This window comes from Eschrichtius robustus, chromosome 17 (assembly GCF_028021215.1).
Source record: "Eschrichtius robustus isolate mEscRob2 chromosome 17, mEscRob2.pri, whole genome shotgun sequence".
In the NCBI taxonomy this organism is placed as follows: domain Eukaryota; kingdom Metazoa; phylum Chordata; class Mammalia; order Artiodactyla; family Eschrichtiidae; genus Eschrichtius; species Eschrichtius robustus.
This window is the reverse complement of record NC_090840.1, coordinates 76,726,566-76,744,093: the sequence shown is the minus strand read 5'-3', so window position 1 is coordinate 76,744,093 and position 17,528 is coordinate 76,726,566. Positions and strand designations below refer to the sequence as shown.

At 36.8% G+C, this 17,528-nt stretch overlaps 1 protein-coding gene across 1 annotated transcript in view; it reads left to right on the top strand.

The window, feature by feature from the left end:
- The window catches only part of ADCY8 (adenylate cyclase 8), a 235,889-nt gene that overhangs the window by 43,528 nt on the left and 174,833 nt on the right, over positions 1–17,528 (top strand). The window contains exon 2 of the mRNA XM_068525423.1: positions 11,909–12,058. Within this exon, the coding sequence (XP_068381524.1) occupies positions 11,909–12,058 (150 nt within the window). The remainder of the gene's footprint in view (positions 1–11,908; positions 12,059–17,528) is intronic.

Here is a 17,528-nt window from a genome sequence, read left to right as displayed (position 1 = left end):
TTTAATTATTTTAATACATCCTAAAATATCCATTCTACTATTGGTGGACATTCAGATTATTTCCAGTTTCAAGCCCTTGTAGAAAACGCTGTTCTTAACATTCTTGGGCATGTCTCCTGGGCCATATTTGCAAAGATGGCTCTGGGTATGGAGGGGAAAGGTGCAGTTTAGCAATGTACAAATTAAACATTGTGCAGAGTCTAAGTAGCAATGTCAATTCACATTGCCAACAGCATCCTTGCTGATTTGATAACACCCTACTATTTTTTTTTTTCTTTCTTTCTGGAGCCAACAGGGTAGATGTGGAAAGAGTGTGGATTTTAACTTAGAGTTCCTCGATTGTTGCACTTATTTTCATATTGATAGTTCTCTTGTCTTGGAAGTACCTGCTTATTTTTTGCCCTGTATTCTATCGGATTGTTTTTATTTTTTATAGATTTATACAAGTTCTTCATATGAGCTGAAAATTAATTTTTGCTAGTTATAAATGTTGCAAATATCTCTTCTTATAGTTTTTTCCATTTTATTTATGTTATCTTTCAATGAATAGAAATGATTTATTTTAATTTTGTCAAATGTATTAATCTATTTTTTTGGTTTGTATTCTTTGTGTTTTTTTTTTTTTTTTTTTGCTGTTTCTTCTTAGGCTGGCCGCTTTATTTATTTATTTTTTTTTTGGATTTTTATTATACTTGTGACTTTACTAAATTAACATTTTAAAAATAGAACTGTAACAGGGAAGAGCAAAATCTGACCCCGTTTTTTTTTTTTGTTTTTTTTTTCACACACACACACTGTATTTTATTTTTACAAGAGATAAATAGACTGACACCAAGCATTGTACATGGATGACCACAACAAAAGCAACAATGATTGCAATTACCAAACATGAAACACACTCATACTATGTCATAATATTGACATTCAGCCCAGTAATCCTCCACTGTTAACAGCTCCTTTACTTTGCAGTGAAAATTGATTTGTATATTCTTTGCCTCTGAGTCCTTGTGGGATTTTTTTTTTTTAAATTCAGACAGAAAGTCACAAAAATTATAGTCATCCTCATCAGTTCACTCAGTCCCATGTAATTAAATTTTTTTTTTCATCTTGATCTTTTGTTAGCACTTTTATGAGTTCATCAGTTTTTCATTAGAGTTCTGAAAATGCTTATTCATTCAGTTCAGCAGTACAGTCAGTTACCAGAAACCTGTACTTGTCAGAGTGTTTTCCATGAATTTCTTGAAGATGAAACCCTTTTATGGGAACATATTTGCAAAATCATCAGAGTACACCCAGAACTGTCTGTAAATGACAAAAGACTTAAAAATGACCACGGTTAAAGATTTGATGAAAGTTCATAATAATGCAGTTGACAAGAAAATTAGTTATTTCTGGGATATACATTTTAAAGTAATAACTAGGATTATTACTTATAACATTATACCAGAACATATAAGATTTTTAGAAATTTCATGTAATGTCTGAAACATTTATATTAACATATTTCCATACATATTTCCATACAAATACAAATATAAGATTTTTAGAAATTTCATGTAATGTCTGAAACATTTATATTAACATATTTCCATACATATTTCCATACAAATACAAATATAAGATTTTTAGAAATTTCATGTAATGTCTGAAACATTTATATTATCATATTTCCATACAAAAAACCCAATGAAAGTTTAGTATTAGTTGTTTTGTTTGTTTTTTTTATACTGCAGGTTCTTATTAGGCATCAATTTTATACACATCAGTGTATACATGTCAATCCCAATCGCCCAATTCAGCACACCACCGTCCCCACCTCACCGCAGTTTTCCCCCCCTTGGTGTCCATATGTCCATTCTCTACATCTGTGTCTCAACTTCTGCCCTGCAAACTGGCTCATCAGTACCATTTTTCTAGGTTCCACATACATGCATTAATATACGATATTTGTTTTTCTCTTTCTGACTTACTTCACTCTGTATGACAGTCTCTAGATACATCCACGTCTCAACAAATGACTCAATTTCGTTCCTTTTTATGGCTGAGTAATATTCCATTGTATATATGTACCACATCTTCTTTATCCATTCGTCTGCTGATGGGCATTTAGGTTGCTTCCATGACCTGGCTATTGTAAATAGTGCTGCAATGAACATTCGGGTGCATGTGTCTTTTTGAATTACGGTTTTCTCTGGGTATATGCCCAGTAGTGGGATTGCTGGGTCATATGGTAATTCTATTTTTAGTTTTTTAAGGAACCTCCATATTGTTCTCCATAGTGGCTGTATCAATTTACATTCCCACCAACAGTGCAAGAGGGTTCCCTTTTCTCCACACCCTCTCCAGCATTTGTTGTTTGTAGATTTTCTGCTGATGCCCATTCTAACAGGAGTGAGGTGATACCTCATTGTAGTTTTGATTTGCATTTCTCTAATAATTAGTGATGTTGAGCATCTTTTCATGTGCTTCGTGGCCGTCTGTATGTCTTCTTTGGAGAAATGTCTATTTAGGTCTTCTGCCCATTTTTGGATTGGGGTGTTTGTTTCTTTGATATTGAGCTGAATGAGCTGTTTATATATTTTGGAGATTAATCCTTTGTCCGTTGATTCATTTGCAAATATTTTCTCCCATTCTGAGGGTTGTCTTTTCGTCTTGTTTATGGTTTCCTTTGCTGTGCAAAAGCTTTGAAGTTTCATTAGGTCCCACTTGTTTATTTTTGTTTTTATTTCCATTACTCTAGGAGGTGGATCAAAAAAGATCTTGCTGTGATTTATGTCAAAGAGTGTTCTTCCTATGTTTTCCTCTAAGAGTTTTATAGTGTCCAGTCTTATATTTAGGTCTCTAATCCATTTTGAGTTTATTTTTGTGTATGGTGTTAGGGAGCATTCTAATTTCATTCTTTTACATGTAGCTGTCCAGTTTTCCCAGCACCACTTATTGAAGAGACTGTCCTTTCTCCATTGTATATCTTTGCCTCCTTTGTCATAGATTAGTTGACCATAGGTGTGTGGGTTAGTCTCTGGGCTTTCTATCTTGTTCCATTGATCTATGTTTCTGTTTTTGTGCCAGTACCATATTGTCTTGATTACTGTAGCTTTGTAGTATAGTCTGAATCAGGGAGTCTGATTCCTCCAGCTCCATTTTTTTGCCTCAAGACTGCTTTGGCTATTCGGGGTCTTTTGTGTCTCCATACAAATTTTAAGATGATTTGTTCTAGCTCTGTAAAAAATGCCATTGGTAATTTGATAGGGATTGCATTGAATCTGTAGATTGCTTTGGGTAGTATACTCATTTTCACAATGTTGATTCTTCCAAGCCAAGAACATGGTATATCTCTCCATCTGTTGGTATCATCTTTAATTTCTTTCATCAGTGTCTTATAGTTTTCTGCATACAGGTCTTTTGTCTCCCTAGGTAGGTTTATTCCTAGGTATTTTATTCTTTTTGTTGCAATGGTAAATGGGAGTGTTTCCATAATTTCTCTTTCAGATTTTTCATCATTAGTGTATAGGAATGCAAGAGATTTCTGTGCATTAATTTTGTATCCTGCAACTTTACCATATTCATTAATTAGCTCTAGCAGTTTTCTGGTGGCAGTTTTAGGATTCTCTATGTATAGTATCATGTCATCCGCAAACAGTGACAGTTTTACTTCTTCTTTTCCAATTTGTATTCCTTTTATTTCTTTTTCTTCTCTGATTGCCGTGGCTAGGGCTTCCAGAACTATGTTGAATAATAGTGGTGAGAGTGGACATCCTTGTCTCGTTCCTGATCTTAGAGGAAATGCTTTCAGTTTTTCACCATTGAGAATGATGTTTGCTGTGGGTTTGTCATATATGGCCTTTATTATGTTGAGGTAGGTTCCCTCTATGCCCACTTTCTGGAGAGTTTTTATCAGAAATGGGTGTTGAATTTTGTCAAAAGCTTTTTCTGCATCTATTGAGATGATCATATGGTTTTTATTCTTCAATTTGTTAATATGGTGTATCACATTGATTGATTTGCGTATATTGAAGAATCCTTGCATCCCTGGGATAAATCCCACTTGATCGTGGTGTATGATCCTTTTAATGTGTTGTTGGATTCTGTTTGCTAGTATTTTGTTGAGGATTTTTGCATCTATATTCATCAGTGATATTGGTCTGTAATTTTCTTTTTTTGTAGTGTCTTTGTCTGGTTTTGGTATCAGGGTGATGGTGGCCTCATAGAACGAGTTTGGGAGTGTTCCTTCCTCTGCAATTTTTTGGAAGAGTTTGAGAAGGATGGGTGTTAGCTCTTCTCTAAATGTTTGATAGAATTCACCTGTGAAGCCATCTGGTCCTGGACTTTTGTTTGTTGGAAGATTTTTAATCACAGTTTCAATTTCATTACTTGTGATTGGTCTGTTCATATTTTCTATTTCTTCCTGATTCAGTCTTGGAAGGCTATACCTTTCTAAGAATTTGTCCATTTCTTCCAGGTTGTCCATTTTATTGGCATAAAGTTGCTTGTAGTAGTCTCTTAGGATGCTTTGTATTTCTGCGGTGTCTGTTGTAACTTCTCCTTTTTCATTTCTGATTTTATTGATTTGAGTCCTCTCCCTCTTTTTCTTGATGAGTCTGGCTAATGGCTTATCAATTTTGTTTATCTTCTCAAAGAACCAACTTTTAGTTTTATTGATCTTTGCTATTGTTTTCTTTGTTTCTATTTCATTTATTTCTGCTCTGATCTTTATGATTTCTTTCCTTCTGCTAACTTTGGGTTTTGTTTGTTCTTCTTTCTCTAGTTTCTTTAGGTGTAAGGTTAGATTGTTTACTTGAGATTTTTCTTGTTTCTTGAGGTAGGCTTGTATAGCTATAAACTTCCCTCTTAGAACTGCTTTTGCTGCATCCCATAGGTTTTGGGTCGTCGTGTTTTCATTGTCATTTGTCTCTAAGTATTTTTTTATTTCCTCTTTGATTTCTTCAGTGATCTCTTGGCTATTTAGTAACGTATTGTTTAGCCTCCATGTGTTTGTCTTTTTTACGTTTTATTCCCTGTAATTCATTTCTAATCTCATAGCGTTGTGGTCAGAAAAGATGCTTGATACGATTTCAATTTTCTTAAATTTACTGAGGCTTGATTTGTGACCCAAGATGTGATCTATCCTGGAGAATGTTCCGTGCGCACTTGAGAAGAACGTGTAATCTGCTGTTTTTGGATGGAATGTCCTATATATATCCATTAAATCTATCTGGTCTATTGTGTCATTTAAAGCTTCTGTTTCCTTATTTATTTTCATTTTGGATGATCTGTCCAGTGGTGTAAGTGAAGTGTTAAAGTCCCCCACTATTATTGTGTTACTGTCGATTTCCTCTTTTATAGCTGTTAGCAGTTGCCTTATGTATTGAGGTGCTCCTATGCTGGGTGCATATATATTTATAATTGTTATATCTTCTTCTTGGATTGATCCCTGGATCATTATGTAGTGTCCTTCCTTGTCTCTTGTAACATTCTTTATTTTAAAGTCTATTTTATCTGATATGAGTATAGCTACTCCAGCTTTCTTTTGATTTCCATTTGCATGGAATATCTTTTTCCATCCCCTCACTTTCAGTCTGTATGTGTCCCTAGGTCTAAAGTGGGTCTCTTGTAGACAGCATATATATGGGTCTTGTTTTTGTATCCATTCAGCCAGTCTACGTCTTTTGGTTGGGGCATTTAATCCATTCACGTTTAAGGTAATTATCGATATGTATGTTCCTATGACCATTTTCTTAATTGTTTTGGGTTTGTTTTTGTAGGTCCTTTTCTTCTCTTGTGTTTCCCACTTAGAGAAGTTCCTTTAGCATTTGTTGTAGAGCTGGTTTGGTGGTGCTGAATTCTCTTAGCTTTTGCTTGTCTGTAAAGCTTTTGATTTCTCCATCAAATCTAAATGAGATCCTTGCCGGGTAGAGTAATCTTGGTTGTAGGTTCTTCCCTTTCATCACTTTAAGTATATCATGCCACTCCCTTCTGGCTTGCAGAGTTTCTGCTGAGAAATCAGCTGTTAACCTTATGGGAGTTCCCTTGTATGTTATTTGTCGTTTTTCCCTTGCTGCTTTCAATAATTTTTCTTTGTCTTTAATTTTTGCCACTTTGATTACTATGTGTCTCGGCGTGTTTCTCCTTGGGTTTATTCTGTACGGGACTCTCTGCGCTTCCTGGACTTGGGTGGCTATTTCCTTTCCCATGTTAGGGAAGTTTTCGACTATAATCTCTTCAAATATTTTCTCTGGTCCTTTCTCTCTCTCTTCTTCTTCTGGGACCCCTATAATGCGAATGTTGTTGCGTTTAATGCTGTCCCAGAGGTCTCTTAGGCTGTCTTCATTTCTTTTCATTCTTTTTTCTTTAGTCTGTTCCACAGCAGTGAATTCCACCATTCTGTCTTCCAGGTCACTTATCCGTTCTTCTGCCTCAGTTATTCTGCTATTGATTCCTTCTAGTGTAGTTTTCATTTCAGTTATTGTATTGGTCATCTCTGTTTGTTTGTTCTTTAATTCTTCTAGGTCTTTGTTAATCATTTCTTGCATCTTCTCAATCTTTGCCTCCATTCTTATTCCGAGGTCCTGGATCATCTTCACTATCATTATTCTGAATTCTTTTTCTGGAAGGTTGCCTATCTCCACTTCATTTAGTTGTTTTTCTGGGGTTTTTTCTTGTTCCTTCATCTGGTACATAGCCCTCTGCCTTTTCATCTTCTCTATCTTTCTGTAACTGTGGTTTTTGGTCCACAGGCTGCAGGATTGTAGTTTTTCTTGCTTCTGTTGTCTGCCCTCTGGTGGTTGAGGCTATCTAAGAGGCTTGATGGGGAGGCTCTGGTGGTGGGTAGAGCTGACTGTTGCTGTGGCGGTCAGAGCTCAGTAAAACCTTAATCCACTTGACTGTTGATGGGTGGGGCTGGGTTCCCTCCCTGTTGGTTGTTTTGCCTGAGGCAACCCAACACTGGAGCCTACCCGTGCTCTTTGGTGGGGTTAATGGCAGACTCTGGGAGGGCTCACGCCAAGGAGAACTTCCCAGAACTTCTGCTGCCAGTGTCCTTATCCCCACGGTGAAACAGAGCCACCACTCGCCTCTGCAGGAGAACCCCCAACACCAGCAGGTAGGTCTGGTTCAGTCTCCCCCAGGGTCACTGCTCCTTCCCCTGGGTCCCGATGCACACATTACTTTGTGTGTGCCCTGCAAGAGTGGGGTCTCTGTTTCCCCCAGTCCTGTCAAAGTCCTGCAATCAATTCCCACTAGGCTTCAAAGTCAGATTCTCTAGGAATTCCTCCTCCCGTAGCCGGACCCCCTGGTTGGGAAGCCTGACGTGGGGCTCAGAACCTTCACTCCAGTGGGTGGACTTCTGTGGTATAAGTGTTCGCCAGTCTGTGAGCCACCCACCCAGCAGTTATGGGATTTGATTTTACTCTGATTGCGCCCCTCCTACCGTCTCACTGTGGCTTCTCCTCTGTCCTTGGACGTGGGGTATCCTGCTTGGTGAAGTCCAGGGTCTTCCTGTCAATGATTGTCCAGCAGCCAGTTGTGATTCTGGTGCTCTCGCAAGAGGGAGTGAGAGCACGTCCTTCTACTCCGCCATCTTGGTTAATCTCCTTTGTGTTTTATTTTAAAAATCTATCACAGTAGTAAAAGTATTCTCCTAGATTGTCTTCTAAAATTTCATATTTGTTCCTTTCATATTTAAGACTTTAATCCACCTACAATGTATTTCTATGTATTGGATTAGGCAGGGATTTACTTTTACTTTGTTTCCCAAGTGAATAGCAAACTGTTCTAACACCCTTTGTTCAAAAGTCCCTCTTTTCTCCTTATAACTACAAAGCACGATTATCAAGTCTGTGTGTTTATGTTCCTGGGCTCTCTATTCACATCCACTGGTCAATTTGTGTATCCCCATGTAAATACCATGAGGTCTTAATCACTGCAATGTTATAACAAGTCTGTTACCTGGTACTGCAAGTCTCCCATTTTGTTCTCCTTTAAGAATACCTTATGCATTCTTTTTTTTTTTAAACATCTTTATTGGAGTATAATTGCTTTACATTGTTGTGTTAGTTTCTGCTATATAATAAAGTGAATCAGCTATACGTATACATATATCCCCATAAGAATAGCTTATGTGTTCTTGACTCTTTGATCTTCTATACAAATTTTAGAATCATCTTGAATTCCACTGGGGGTAAAAATACCTACCAAGTTTTGAAATCTTTACTATAGCAATTCTTTCATCTCACAGCATAACATGGTGTACAACCCTCCATCTGGGTCTTATTTGATTATTTAAAATTCAATTTCATTATTTTCTCTGTTAAGTTCATTTTCTATCTGTTTGTCATGGTTGCGTTAGAAATGCAATTAGCATTTTATTTTGACTTTATATCCAACATCTTTGTTAAATTCTTATTAATCCTAGTAATTTTTCTGTAGAGACTTTCAGATATACCACATAGATAATTATCTGCAAAAATGAAAGTGTATTTCTTCCTTTCCAAGTTTTATCACCTTTATTTTGTTTCTGTTTTTGTCTTACTGAGATAGCTGGAATTTGAGAATGATGTTGACTACATTTGGAGATAACTGTCATCCTGGCCTTTAAGCAAATGTTTTTAACCTTTTATCATTGAGTAAGTTGTTCATTTTAGGTGTTCTTGTCTTTGTTTCTGTAGATATTCTGCATAGTGATTAAGAAAGTTTACTCCTAATCTCCACATTTTTTTATGTGAAAGAATATTGAATTTCATCAATGCTGTTTCATCTCAGTGGGATGATTATATGTTTTTTTTAAAGCTGTAAATGTAGTGAATCGCATTAGTTGATTGGATAATGTTAAACTATCCTCAAATTCCTGGGATAAATTTAATGTAGTCAAACTGAATTATTTTTTCTATGTATTGATGGATTTGATTTAGTAATATTATGTGTAGGAATTTTCCTTCATGTTCATGAGTGAGATTTATCTGTTAATTACCTTTATGCACCAACTTTGTGTTAACGGTAGCAGGATGCTGCTAGCCTCATAACCTGAGTTGGAGAATATTCTCTATTTTCCTACTCTCTGGACGAGATTATGAAATATTTAAGTTATTTCTTCAACATGTGTTTGTAGAATGCTTTGATGAAGCCATCTGGGCCTGTTGCTTTCCTTGAGGAAAGATATTTAATTATGACTGCATTTATTTAATTTTTCTCTTGTCTTCTTGAGTCAGTTTTGATAAAGATATATTTTAAGAAATATGTAATTCCATTTAGGATTTTCATTAGCATTAAACTTCATAATATATTTTTATTATCTATTAATTTCTGCCATATATTTAAATTCTCATTTTCTATTCTTAATATTGCTTGTTTGAACCTTTTCTCTTTTTTTCTTTATTAATAAGCTTGTAAGAAGTGCTATTGTTTTATTAGTCCTTTCAGAAAAAAGACTTCTGGCTTTATTGAACCTCTGTATTTTATATTTGGTTTTTATTTCATTAATTTCGGCTCCTTTCTTATGTTTTTCCTTTTACATACTTTGGATTTATCTGTTTTTTGTTTTTTGCTAAACCTTTAAGTTGAATGGCTAGCACATTCATTTTCAGCCTTTCTTCTTTCTTTTTCTTTTTTTAAAAAATTTTTATTAGAGTATGGTTGATTTACAATGTTTTGTTGGCTCCAGGTGTACAGCAAAATGAATCAGTTATATATATACTCTTCTTTTTCTAATGAAGCATTTATTATTATATATTCCTTGGTGAGGACTACTAAGTTTTTTTCAGCAGTATTTTCATTATTCTTTAGCTATACATATTTTCCATTATGATATATTTTTAGATCCATGAGTTATTTAGAAATATTTTTAATTTCTAAACATATGGTATTCTTTTAGTTATCTTTTAAATTGCTTTGTAACTTGATTTTATTGTAGTCATTGACTGTGGTTACATGATACTAGTTCTTTGAAATTTGCTGAGGCTGACTTCAGGTCCTATCATAAAATCATATTTTACAAATATTCAATATGTGCCTAAAAAAGAATTTGTACTATTAAACTCGCATACCATGTTCCATTTCAAGGTTGTTAATTGTATGAGCTATTCAAGTTGTTTCTATCTTTGTTGATTTTTAAAAAATCTTTATCTATTAACTGCTGAAAATTGTGTTAAAATAGACCATTATAATGGTAGATTTATAAATAATTCCATAGATGTATATCTTACTTTGTATTGGGTGTTTTGAGGCTATATTGTTAAATGTGTCCAAGTTCATACTTTTTATATCTTCCTGATGATTAAACCTTTTATACCTACATAGTGACCCTATTTATCTCTAATGATTTTCCGTAAATTCTCTTTAATATGTATTTACACAGCAAAACCAGCTTTATTTTGTTTTGATTTGCAAACTTTTTATATCATTATATTTTAGCAATGCACTTCTTTTATCTAACTGAAAATCATTATCATAACTGGAGAGTATGTCCCTTATATATAACATTTTACTCTGACTGCTTTTCATATTGTCTTTGGTTTGTTGATATAGCTTCAAGCTTATTGACTCTTTTTTCTGTCATCTAAATTCTGCTGTTAATATCATTCAGTAAAGTTTTAATTTCAGGTATTGTGTTTTTCAGTTCTAGAATTTCCATTTTGTGTGTGTGGTTTCTACTTCTCTGCTGATATTTCCTATCTTTGCATTAATTACTAGCATATTTACCCTTATATCATTGAGCAAAGTTGTAAGAGCTACTGTGATTTTTGTTTGCTACTTCCAACACCCAGGTCAGATCAGAACAGGTCTATGTTGATTATCTTTTCCCTTGAGAAGGGGTCACATTTTTATGTATATGCCCATGTCACATAATTTCATGTTATGTTCAGGACATTGTGGATGTTACGTGGTTAAGACTCTGGATTGTCTTACATTCTTCTGGAAATGGTGATTTTTGTTTTGTTGTGTTGTGTTTTAGAAAGTGGTTAACTTGGTTGGAATCAAATGACAATCTTTGTCTTTTGAAATGCAGTTCAAATCTCAGTTCAATTCTTTTATCATCAACTCAATCATTTGCTGTTTGCCCTGTGCATATGTGGTTCAGGGTGGAGTTTATATAGGAATTTAAGGTTCCCCCTCACTGGTTCTCTTCTTTGGGGGCTTTTCCTCTCACTTTTCAGCAGCCATAGTTGTTTTGAACTCTGTTCTTTGCTTCTTCAGGCCACTTGAGTTTTCTATTGGAGGTTTTCACCCCTACACTATACTGAGTGTTACCTGCCCGCAAGCTAAAGCCATAAAAATCAAGAAATACACACCATGCTGTTTCTTTCTTCCAAGTGTTGACTCCCTTCCAGAATCTGCCTGCTTTTCTTCACTAGAAAGAAGTTTGGAAGGGGGCAAATGTGAAAGTACAAAGCTTAAGAGTCCAGCCAGGAGATTTTGGCGCCTAGGAGATGGGTAATGGCAATGGAGATGGAAAGCAGTAGACAAATATGACATCTTCTCTTGAGTTAGGAACATCAGGACTTAGATGCTACTCAAGAAAAACTGGGTACCAAAGTCAAAATACAGTAGAACCATTCAACTAACACCTTTCCTGCTTTTTATTCATCTCTTTCTCTTCTTCTCACCTGATTCCCCAACCTCTTAAGAAGAGGAAGAGAGAAGAAGCTGCTCTGTTTTACTTGAGGTTTCCAATCCAAGTTCAAATTCAAACTTGGGGAGAGAGAAGCTTTAAATTGGATCGAGTGGTTGAGGGAGGTCTGAGGAGATGAGTTGACCCCATGACCTGAATGAAGGTTCTACTAACCTGCTACTAAACATTTGGATTACTACCTTAAGATTTACATTGGAAATTTTTATTTATTTACTTTTTCTCTTTGCCTGCCAACAGCTCTTGTTTTAACCACCTGACCGGGCTATGTCTGTATTTCTGTTTTAGGTTGTGGCCCAGGCAGTGTTATTCATGTGTATGAACACGGCTGGAATCTTTATCAGTTACCTGTCAGACCGGGCCCAGCGCCAAGCCTTCCTGGAGACGCGGAGGTGTGTGGAAGCCAGGCTGCGCCTAGAGACGGAAAACCAAAGACAGGTACCAACTGGAAGGGCCATATGCCCTGGTTGTCACCTAGCCAGTCTCTGAATTACATGGAGCTTTTCCCTCCCCAAACACATCCTGACTTGCAAGTGTTCTTTCAGAGTTTCTGTCATGGGATTCCAGAGTCTCAAATATTGGGCTGGCCAAAAAGTTCACTCGGGTTTTTCCATACGCTCTTATGGAAATAGTTATGTTAGACTCACGGGTCCAAGTGAGTTAGTCTGATTCGCCACACTCAATTAATTGTTCCCCACAAGAAATAAAATGATTCTAGACATAAAGCGATTTTCTGACACTTTTCACTGACATCTGTGTTTGTGGACAAGGCCATGGTTTCTGAAAACCATAAGCATGCTCATCTTTGACTCTCCTTTTTTTCAAACTATTAATTGCTATTTCAAATAAATTTTTTACTACATAGCAATTCAAATTATAGGAAGCTCAGAGGAAAATCTTTTACATGTGTAGTTCCTAATACCTCATCCTGATGTTCAGAAGACATCATTGAACACAGTAAGTTTTTTGGAACATGATACCAATCCCAGGATAGGGGATGCAGAAAGGAAAGCAAGTTGGTTCAAGGTGGAGACCATGAGTTTTAGTTGGAGGAGGTTAAGATAAAGGAGTTTCTTGGACATCCTGATTCGGTGGATGTTATAAGGTTTTAAAAAATAGCTTTGGCATCAAATGATATGTTTCCCCAAAATAAAATTAGCTTTCAAAAAAATAAAGATTTGCTGCTATTAAAATTATTCATATATTAAAAATTAATGCATATATTTGCCTCTGAAAGTAATGTTCAAGTAGGAATAACAAGAATGTGTTAAAATTGGTTATAGAATGAGCATATTTTACGTTCAACATGTTTATATGCTCCTGGGAATCCTATGCTCAATAGATTTATTAGTTCTACCACACCAGGCTCTTTTTTAAAGTTATGTCTATGGACACATGCTTGTTATTTTAAGCTTTATGCCATAATGGTTTGAGAAATTATAAAGAAAGTAGCTTCAAAAAATGCAACATTTTTTTCATTTTAACCTGATCGAATCATCAGTAAAACATGGATCTTTAAAGTGAGCAAAGCCAGGTCTGTGTGATAATGAAGGAGGTGAACAGGTAGGGTGCAACCTGACAAAACTCAGCTCCCACTGCCCTATGTTATTGCCAGGGGCACAGAGGAAACTACTGAAGTTCCAGAACCTACATGGATTTCATAGGATTCAGAATTAGGACGTTTCTAAGTTGAAGCCTAAAACAATTATGGAACCTCCTAATAGATTTATTGTAGTTGCCCTGAACATCACTATAAAATAATTTAGAAAAATAACTTTAAGAAAGAAATCACCTTGTACAATAAACATCTCCCAGTATCTCCCAGGATATATATACATATACATTGTGTCCGTCTGCAAAACAGAGCAGTTGCCAGACTGGCACGTCACTCTTTCCATGGGATCCATGCCAATTCAGACAGTGCTGCTGTATTAATAATTCATCAACTGTTCTTGACGCTCTGTCACAACCAGAACTGCAGTTGTGGATAAGTTGTCTGGGAAGCTCAGTCTTTTATTTAATGTATATGAGATATTGGAGACACTGAAAATGTTGGCCTTATCATACTCATAAGGCTTTTCTTCTTTTCCCATTCTTCAAGTTCAGTGTCTTAGAGTCACTATGATGTAGTACTCTAACACGGTGAAGGGAGCTTCCTCCATCCTCTCTAATCTTTATTTTTTTTTAAGTTGATGGAAGGAAGAAGAAAATAATACGCAGAGGTGAGAACAAGCGACAACTCGAATGTGGTGAAAAGTTCGCTAGAATTCATGCCGCAGCCATATTACCTCCTAGTTGGCCACCTAAACCACTTAACTCTCAGTCCTAGGTTCCTCATCCATACTTGGGACAATATCTTTTATTTCAGCATTGTGTTTTCCTCAAATAAGGTGACATATATAAAGCAATACAAAACTATAAGTCAGCCTCATTTTTTTATAGATGACATACAAGAAGACGCTCTTTTGGTGGAAGGTTCTTTGCTCTGAGGATTAAGTAAAATATGCTGTTGGTTTGTTGTAGTCCTGTGTGTACAATTCTGATAAAGTATTTGTGGTATATTGGCCACCCTCTTTCCCTCTCGTGCTAGTATCTAAGCTAGCTGGCTCTGTATCATTCAGTGCTAAAGTTACTTTCCATTGATATTGATCTCTGATTCAGGTTTCCATTATCCCTGAGAACTTCCTCAGGGGTAGATGGGCAGAGAAGGCACAGGCTTTCAAATGAGACTGCCCAGGATTTGAAATCTTTCCTTAGTTGCTTACTATCCTAGTGAACTTGAGCAAGCTCTGAGTCTTAGCTCTTCCATCTGCAGCATGGGGATAATGATACCCTTCCTGAACAGGCTCCTTAATGGTTAGAAATATTGTGTGCAGAGCCCTTGCAGCTCAGTGAAGAGTTTTTACTAGCATGATGGTGTACAATGATTTATATGAATCAGCCAGCATAGCTCAATCCCAAGAGGACTCATTTGAGAACATGTTATGGATTGGCTTGTCTCAGGTGAAACCCCAGTTGAAAGTTACTCATACAGAAGGAAAGCAGGATGGTGGTTCTCCTCAGGTATACAGTGATCAGAACTCAGCATTAGGCTCTGGATATTTTAAATGTCATTCACAAATCCAACCCCATTTACATCTTCAGAGCTAATTATACTACTGCAACTGTTAGAAATTCTATGTCATGTAATGGAAAACATTGCAAGTGCCTAAGTGACAGCAGATCCTTTTTCCTTAGGAAATTATCTCAAGGGTGACTAAACTGCATTTTATTTCTGCACTTGCATACAGAACCAAGAGGTCTTATTCTACAGAAATGTTCAAGTTTTGTAGGATTTTTTTTCAAGAACTGGCTTTCTCTTGTGGTAGAATACAAAGGAAATATTTAAATGACTTAATATGTTCATCAATGAATTAATTCATTTATCGAGGATCTATTATGTGCCATGAGCTTTCCTGGACCCTGGGACTATAATGGTGACTAGCAATCAATTCCTGGTCTTACATAGTTTATGGACAGAGATGGACAACTACACAGACACCTATATGGTGTTTGGGTTCTACCTAAACTGAAGGTTGATAGAAGGTTAGCTAAAAGAAATGATGCCTGAGTTGACTTGTGAATAGGATTTAAAACTCAATAGAGAAGCAGTAAAGAGTATGGCATGAAGGTCTCAAACAACACATATAAACATCTTGAAGGAAGAGAGAACACTGCCAGGGCAATTATAAGCACTCCCATGATGATTCATTTATTTATTCATCCACCCATTCATGGTGTAATTACAGAGACAAGTAACTCAGTCTCTCCTCTGGATTGGATGAATAGAATTTTAATTATCAGAAGAGAAGGAAGAAAGAATTAGCAAAGGTACTGATGACAAGATATATATGATCTGATGAAGACTGGCAACATTGGGAAGCAGGTTTCCTCTGATACTTCACAGCAAAGTTGTGTACTTTCTTGAGTACACTGCACTTTTCCACTCAGGGAAAATATCTACTTACTGCGTGTTAACCTGTGCAGTAGGCATCGTTCAATGTGCTCTGTATGTCAAAATGAGCAAAATCTATTACAGATCTCTCGTACAGCATGCCACACTGGATCTGAATCACTGCATGCCTGTTTGTTAGGATGAACTGTCCCTTAAGAGTAACCTATGGCAGCAGTTTCCGAAAACCAGTGAGGAATAAATGGTTCTGAAATGACTGAGGTTGTCAATATTTAATAATAATGTTTAATAATGGTTACTAATCATTTTTCCAAAGAAAAATTGCCAAGCAATAGCTAAAGGATAAGTGGCACATGAGCCATGCTTCCTCTTGCTTGGTGGGTCCCACACCATGATGAGATACTTGAAGTCCTGAGAATCAGCCTTTTTCCTTGGATAACTTGAAGTTGCAGGCATTGTTCTTAAGGTCGAGAGCAAGCAGACAGGAGGAACCAGCAAATGCTAAAACTCTTTGCTCAAGGTCTCTTCTAAACTAGGTTTTTAACAAAGTTCCTTGAAGGTGACTCTCCACTTTACCATAACCCTGTTCCCTCCCATAGCACCTGGCACAATACCAGGAAGAAACTACTGAATGGGCCCAAATGTTGACATTTTTAATTTAGATGATCGGTTTCAAGAAGTTGAGCACATATTGGCTCTTTTTTTCTGGGAGGCAAGGACTTGGTCTTTTTCTTTTTTTTTAACAATTTTGTCATCACTTGTAACTAGCACAGAGCATACTAAGCGTCCCTTACCTGTCTGGTCTCTTGGTCTCCATCCCCAAAGCCTGGTCTGGTTCAGAACCAGTACACCGTAGGTGTCAAAAGCAAAATCATCAATGTCTGGAAGATCTGGATTCCATTCCTACTTCCTGTGCTTCCTGGCTGTAGGGACTTAGGCAAACTACTCTCCTCTTAAGACCTTGATTTTGTGGGCGTAAGATGATCATAATGATCCTACCTTCCTCCAAGGTTGTGGTGAGATTAAGGATGAACAGTTCTCAGCCCAAGGCAGAGGATGCCCTCAAGGCATATTAGAGAGGACGCTGTGATGACGATGACATTGATGTCACTCTTCTCTGCAGGGAAACCCTTCAGCGGTAACATTCCCTCCAAGATAAAATTCACACCCCCATGCATGACCCAACAGGTCCTCCAGGATCTACCCGTTTTACTCTCTCCTCACATCCCTTTCCGCCTCCTTGCCACACACATGAAACCAAATGACCATCAGCTCCCTGAACTGCTATTTCCCTACTCTGTGTCATGTGGTTCTTTCAGCCTAGAAAGCCACCTCCCTCTCGTTACTTTCAGAGTAATGTCTGTAGCCTCGATATACCGTTCCAGCATCCCTTCCTCAGTGAGGCTTGCTTGTTGAGTTGAAATGTTTTTCTTATACTTCCAACATGCCTTAAAGTTAACTGTATCATAGAACCTGTCATACTTTATAATGTTTACTAGTCTGCATTTCTCTTTTTCCATGGCCAATAAGGACTACTTAAAGGCAGCTATTCTACATGATTCATCTGATTCTCTGGTATCTATCCAGCACAATGGCTGAAATATAAGATCTTCTGATTAACATTTATTTAACTGAGTTATGTTGAATTCAAATTTTGGCTCCTTTCACTTCCACCTAAACCAGGGTCATGTTGTAATAATTCTTCTGTATAAAGGTAAAGAGACTTGGGACTTCTCTGGTGGTCCAGTGTTTAAGACTCCACGCTTCCACTGCAGGGGGTTCCGGTTTGATCCCTGGTCAGGGAACTAAGATCCCACATGCCACGTGGCATGGTCAAAAAAAAAAAAAAAATAGTAAAGAGACTTGTGCCCACCGTGATCCCCATTAAAAATTTGGAGGAGGACTCATCTAATTCAGGAGAGCCTGGGACTCTCCTGAGAGGCTGAGAATGTGTCT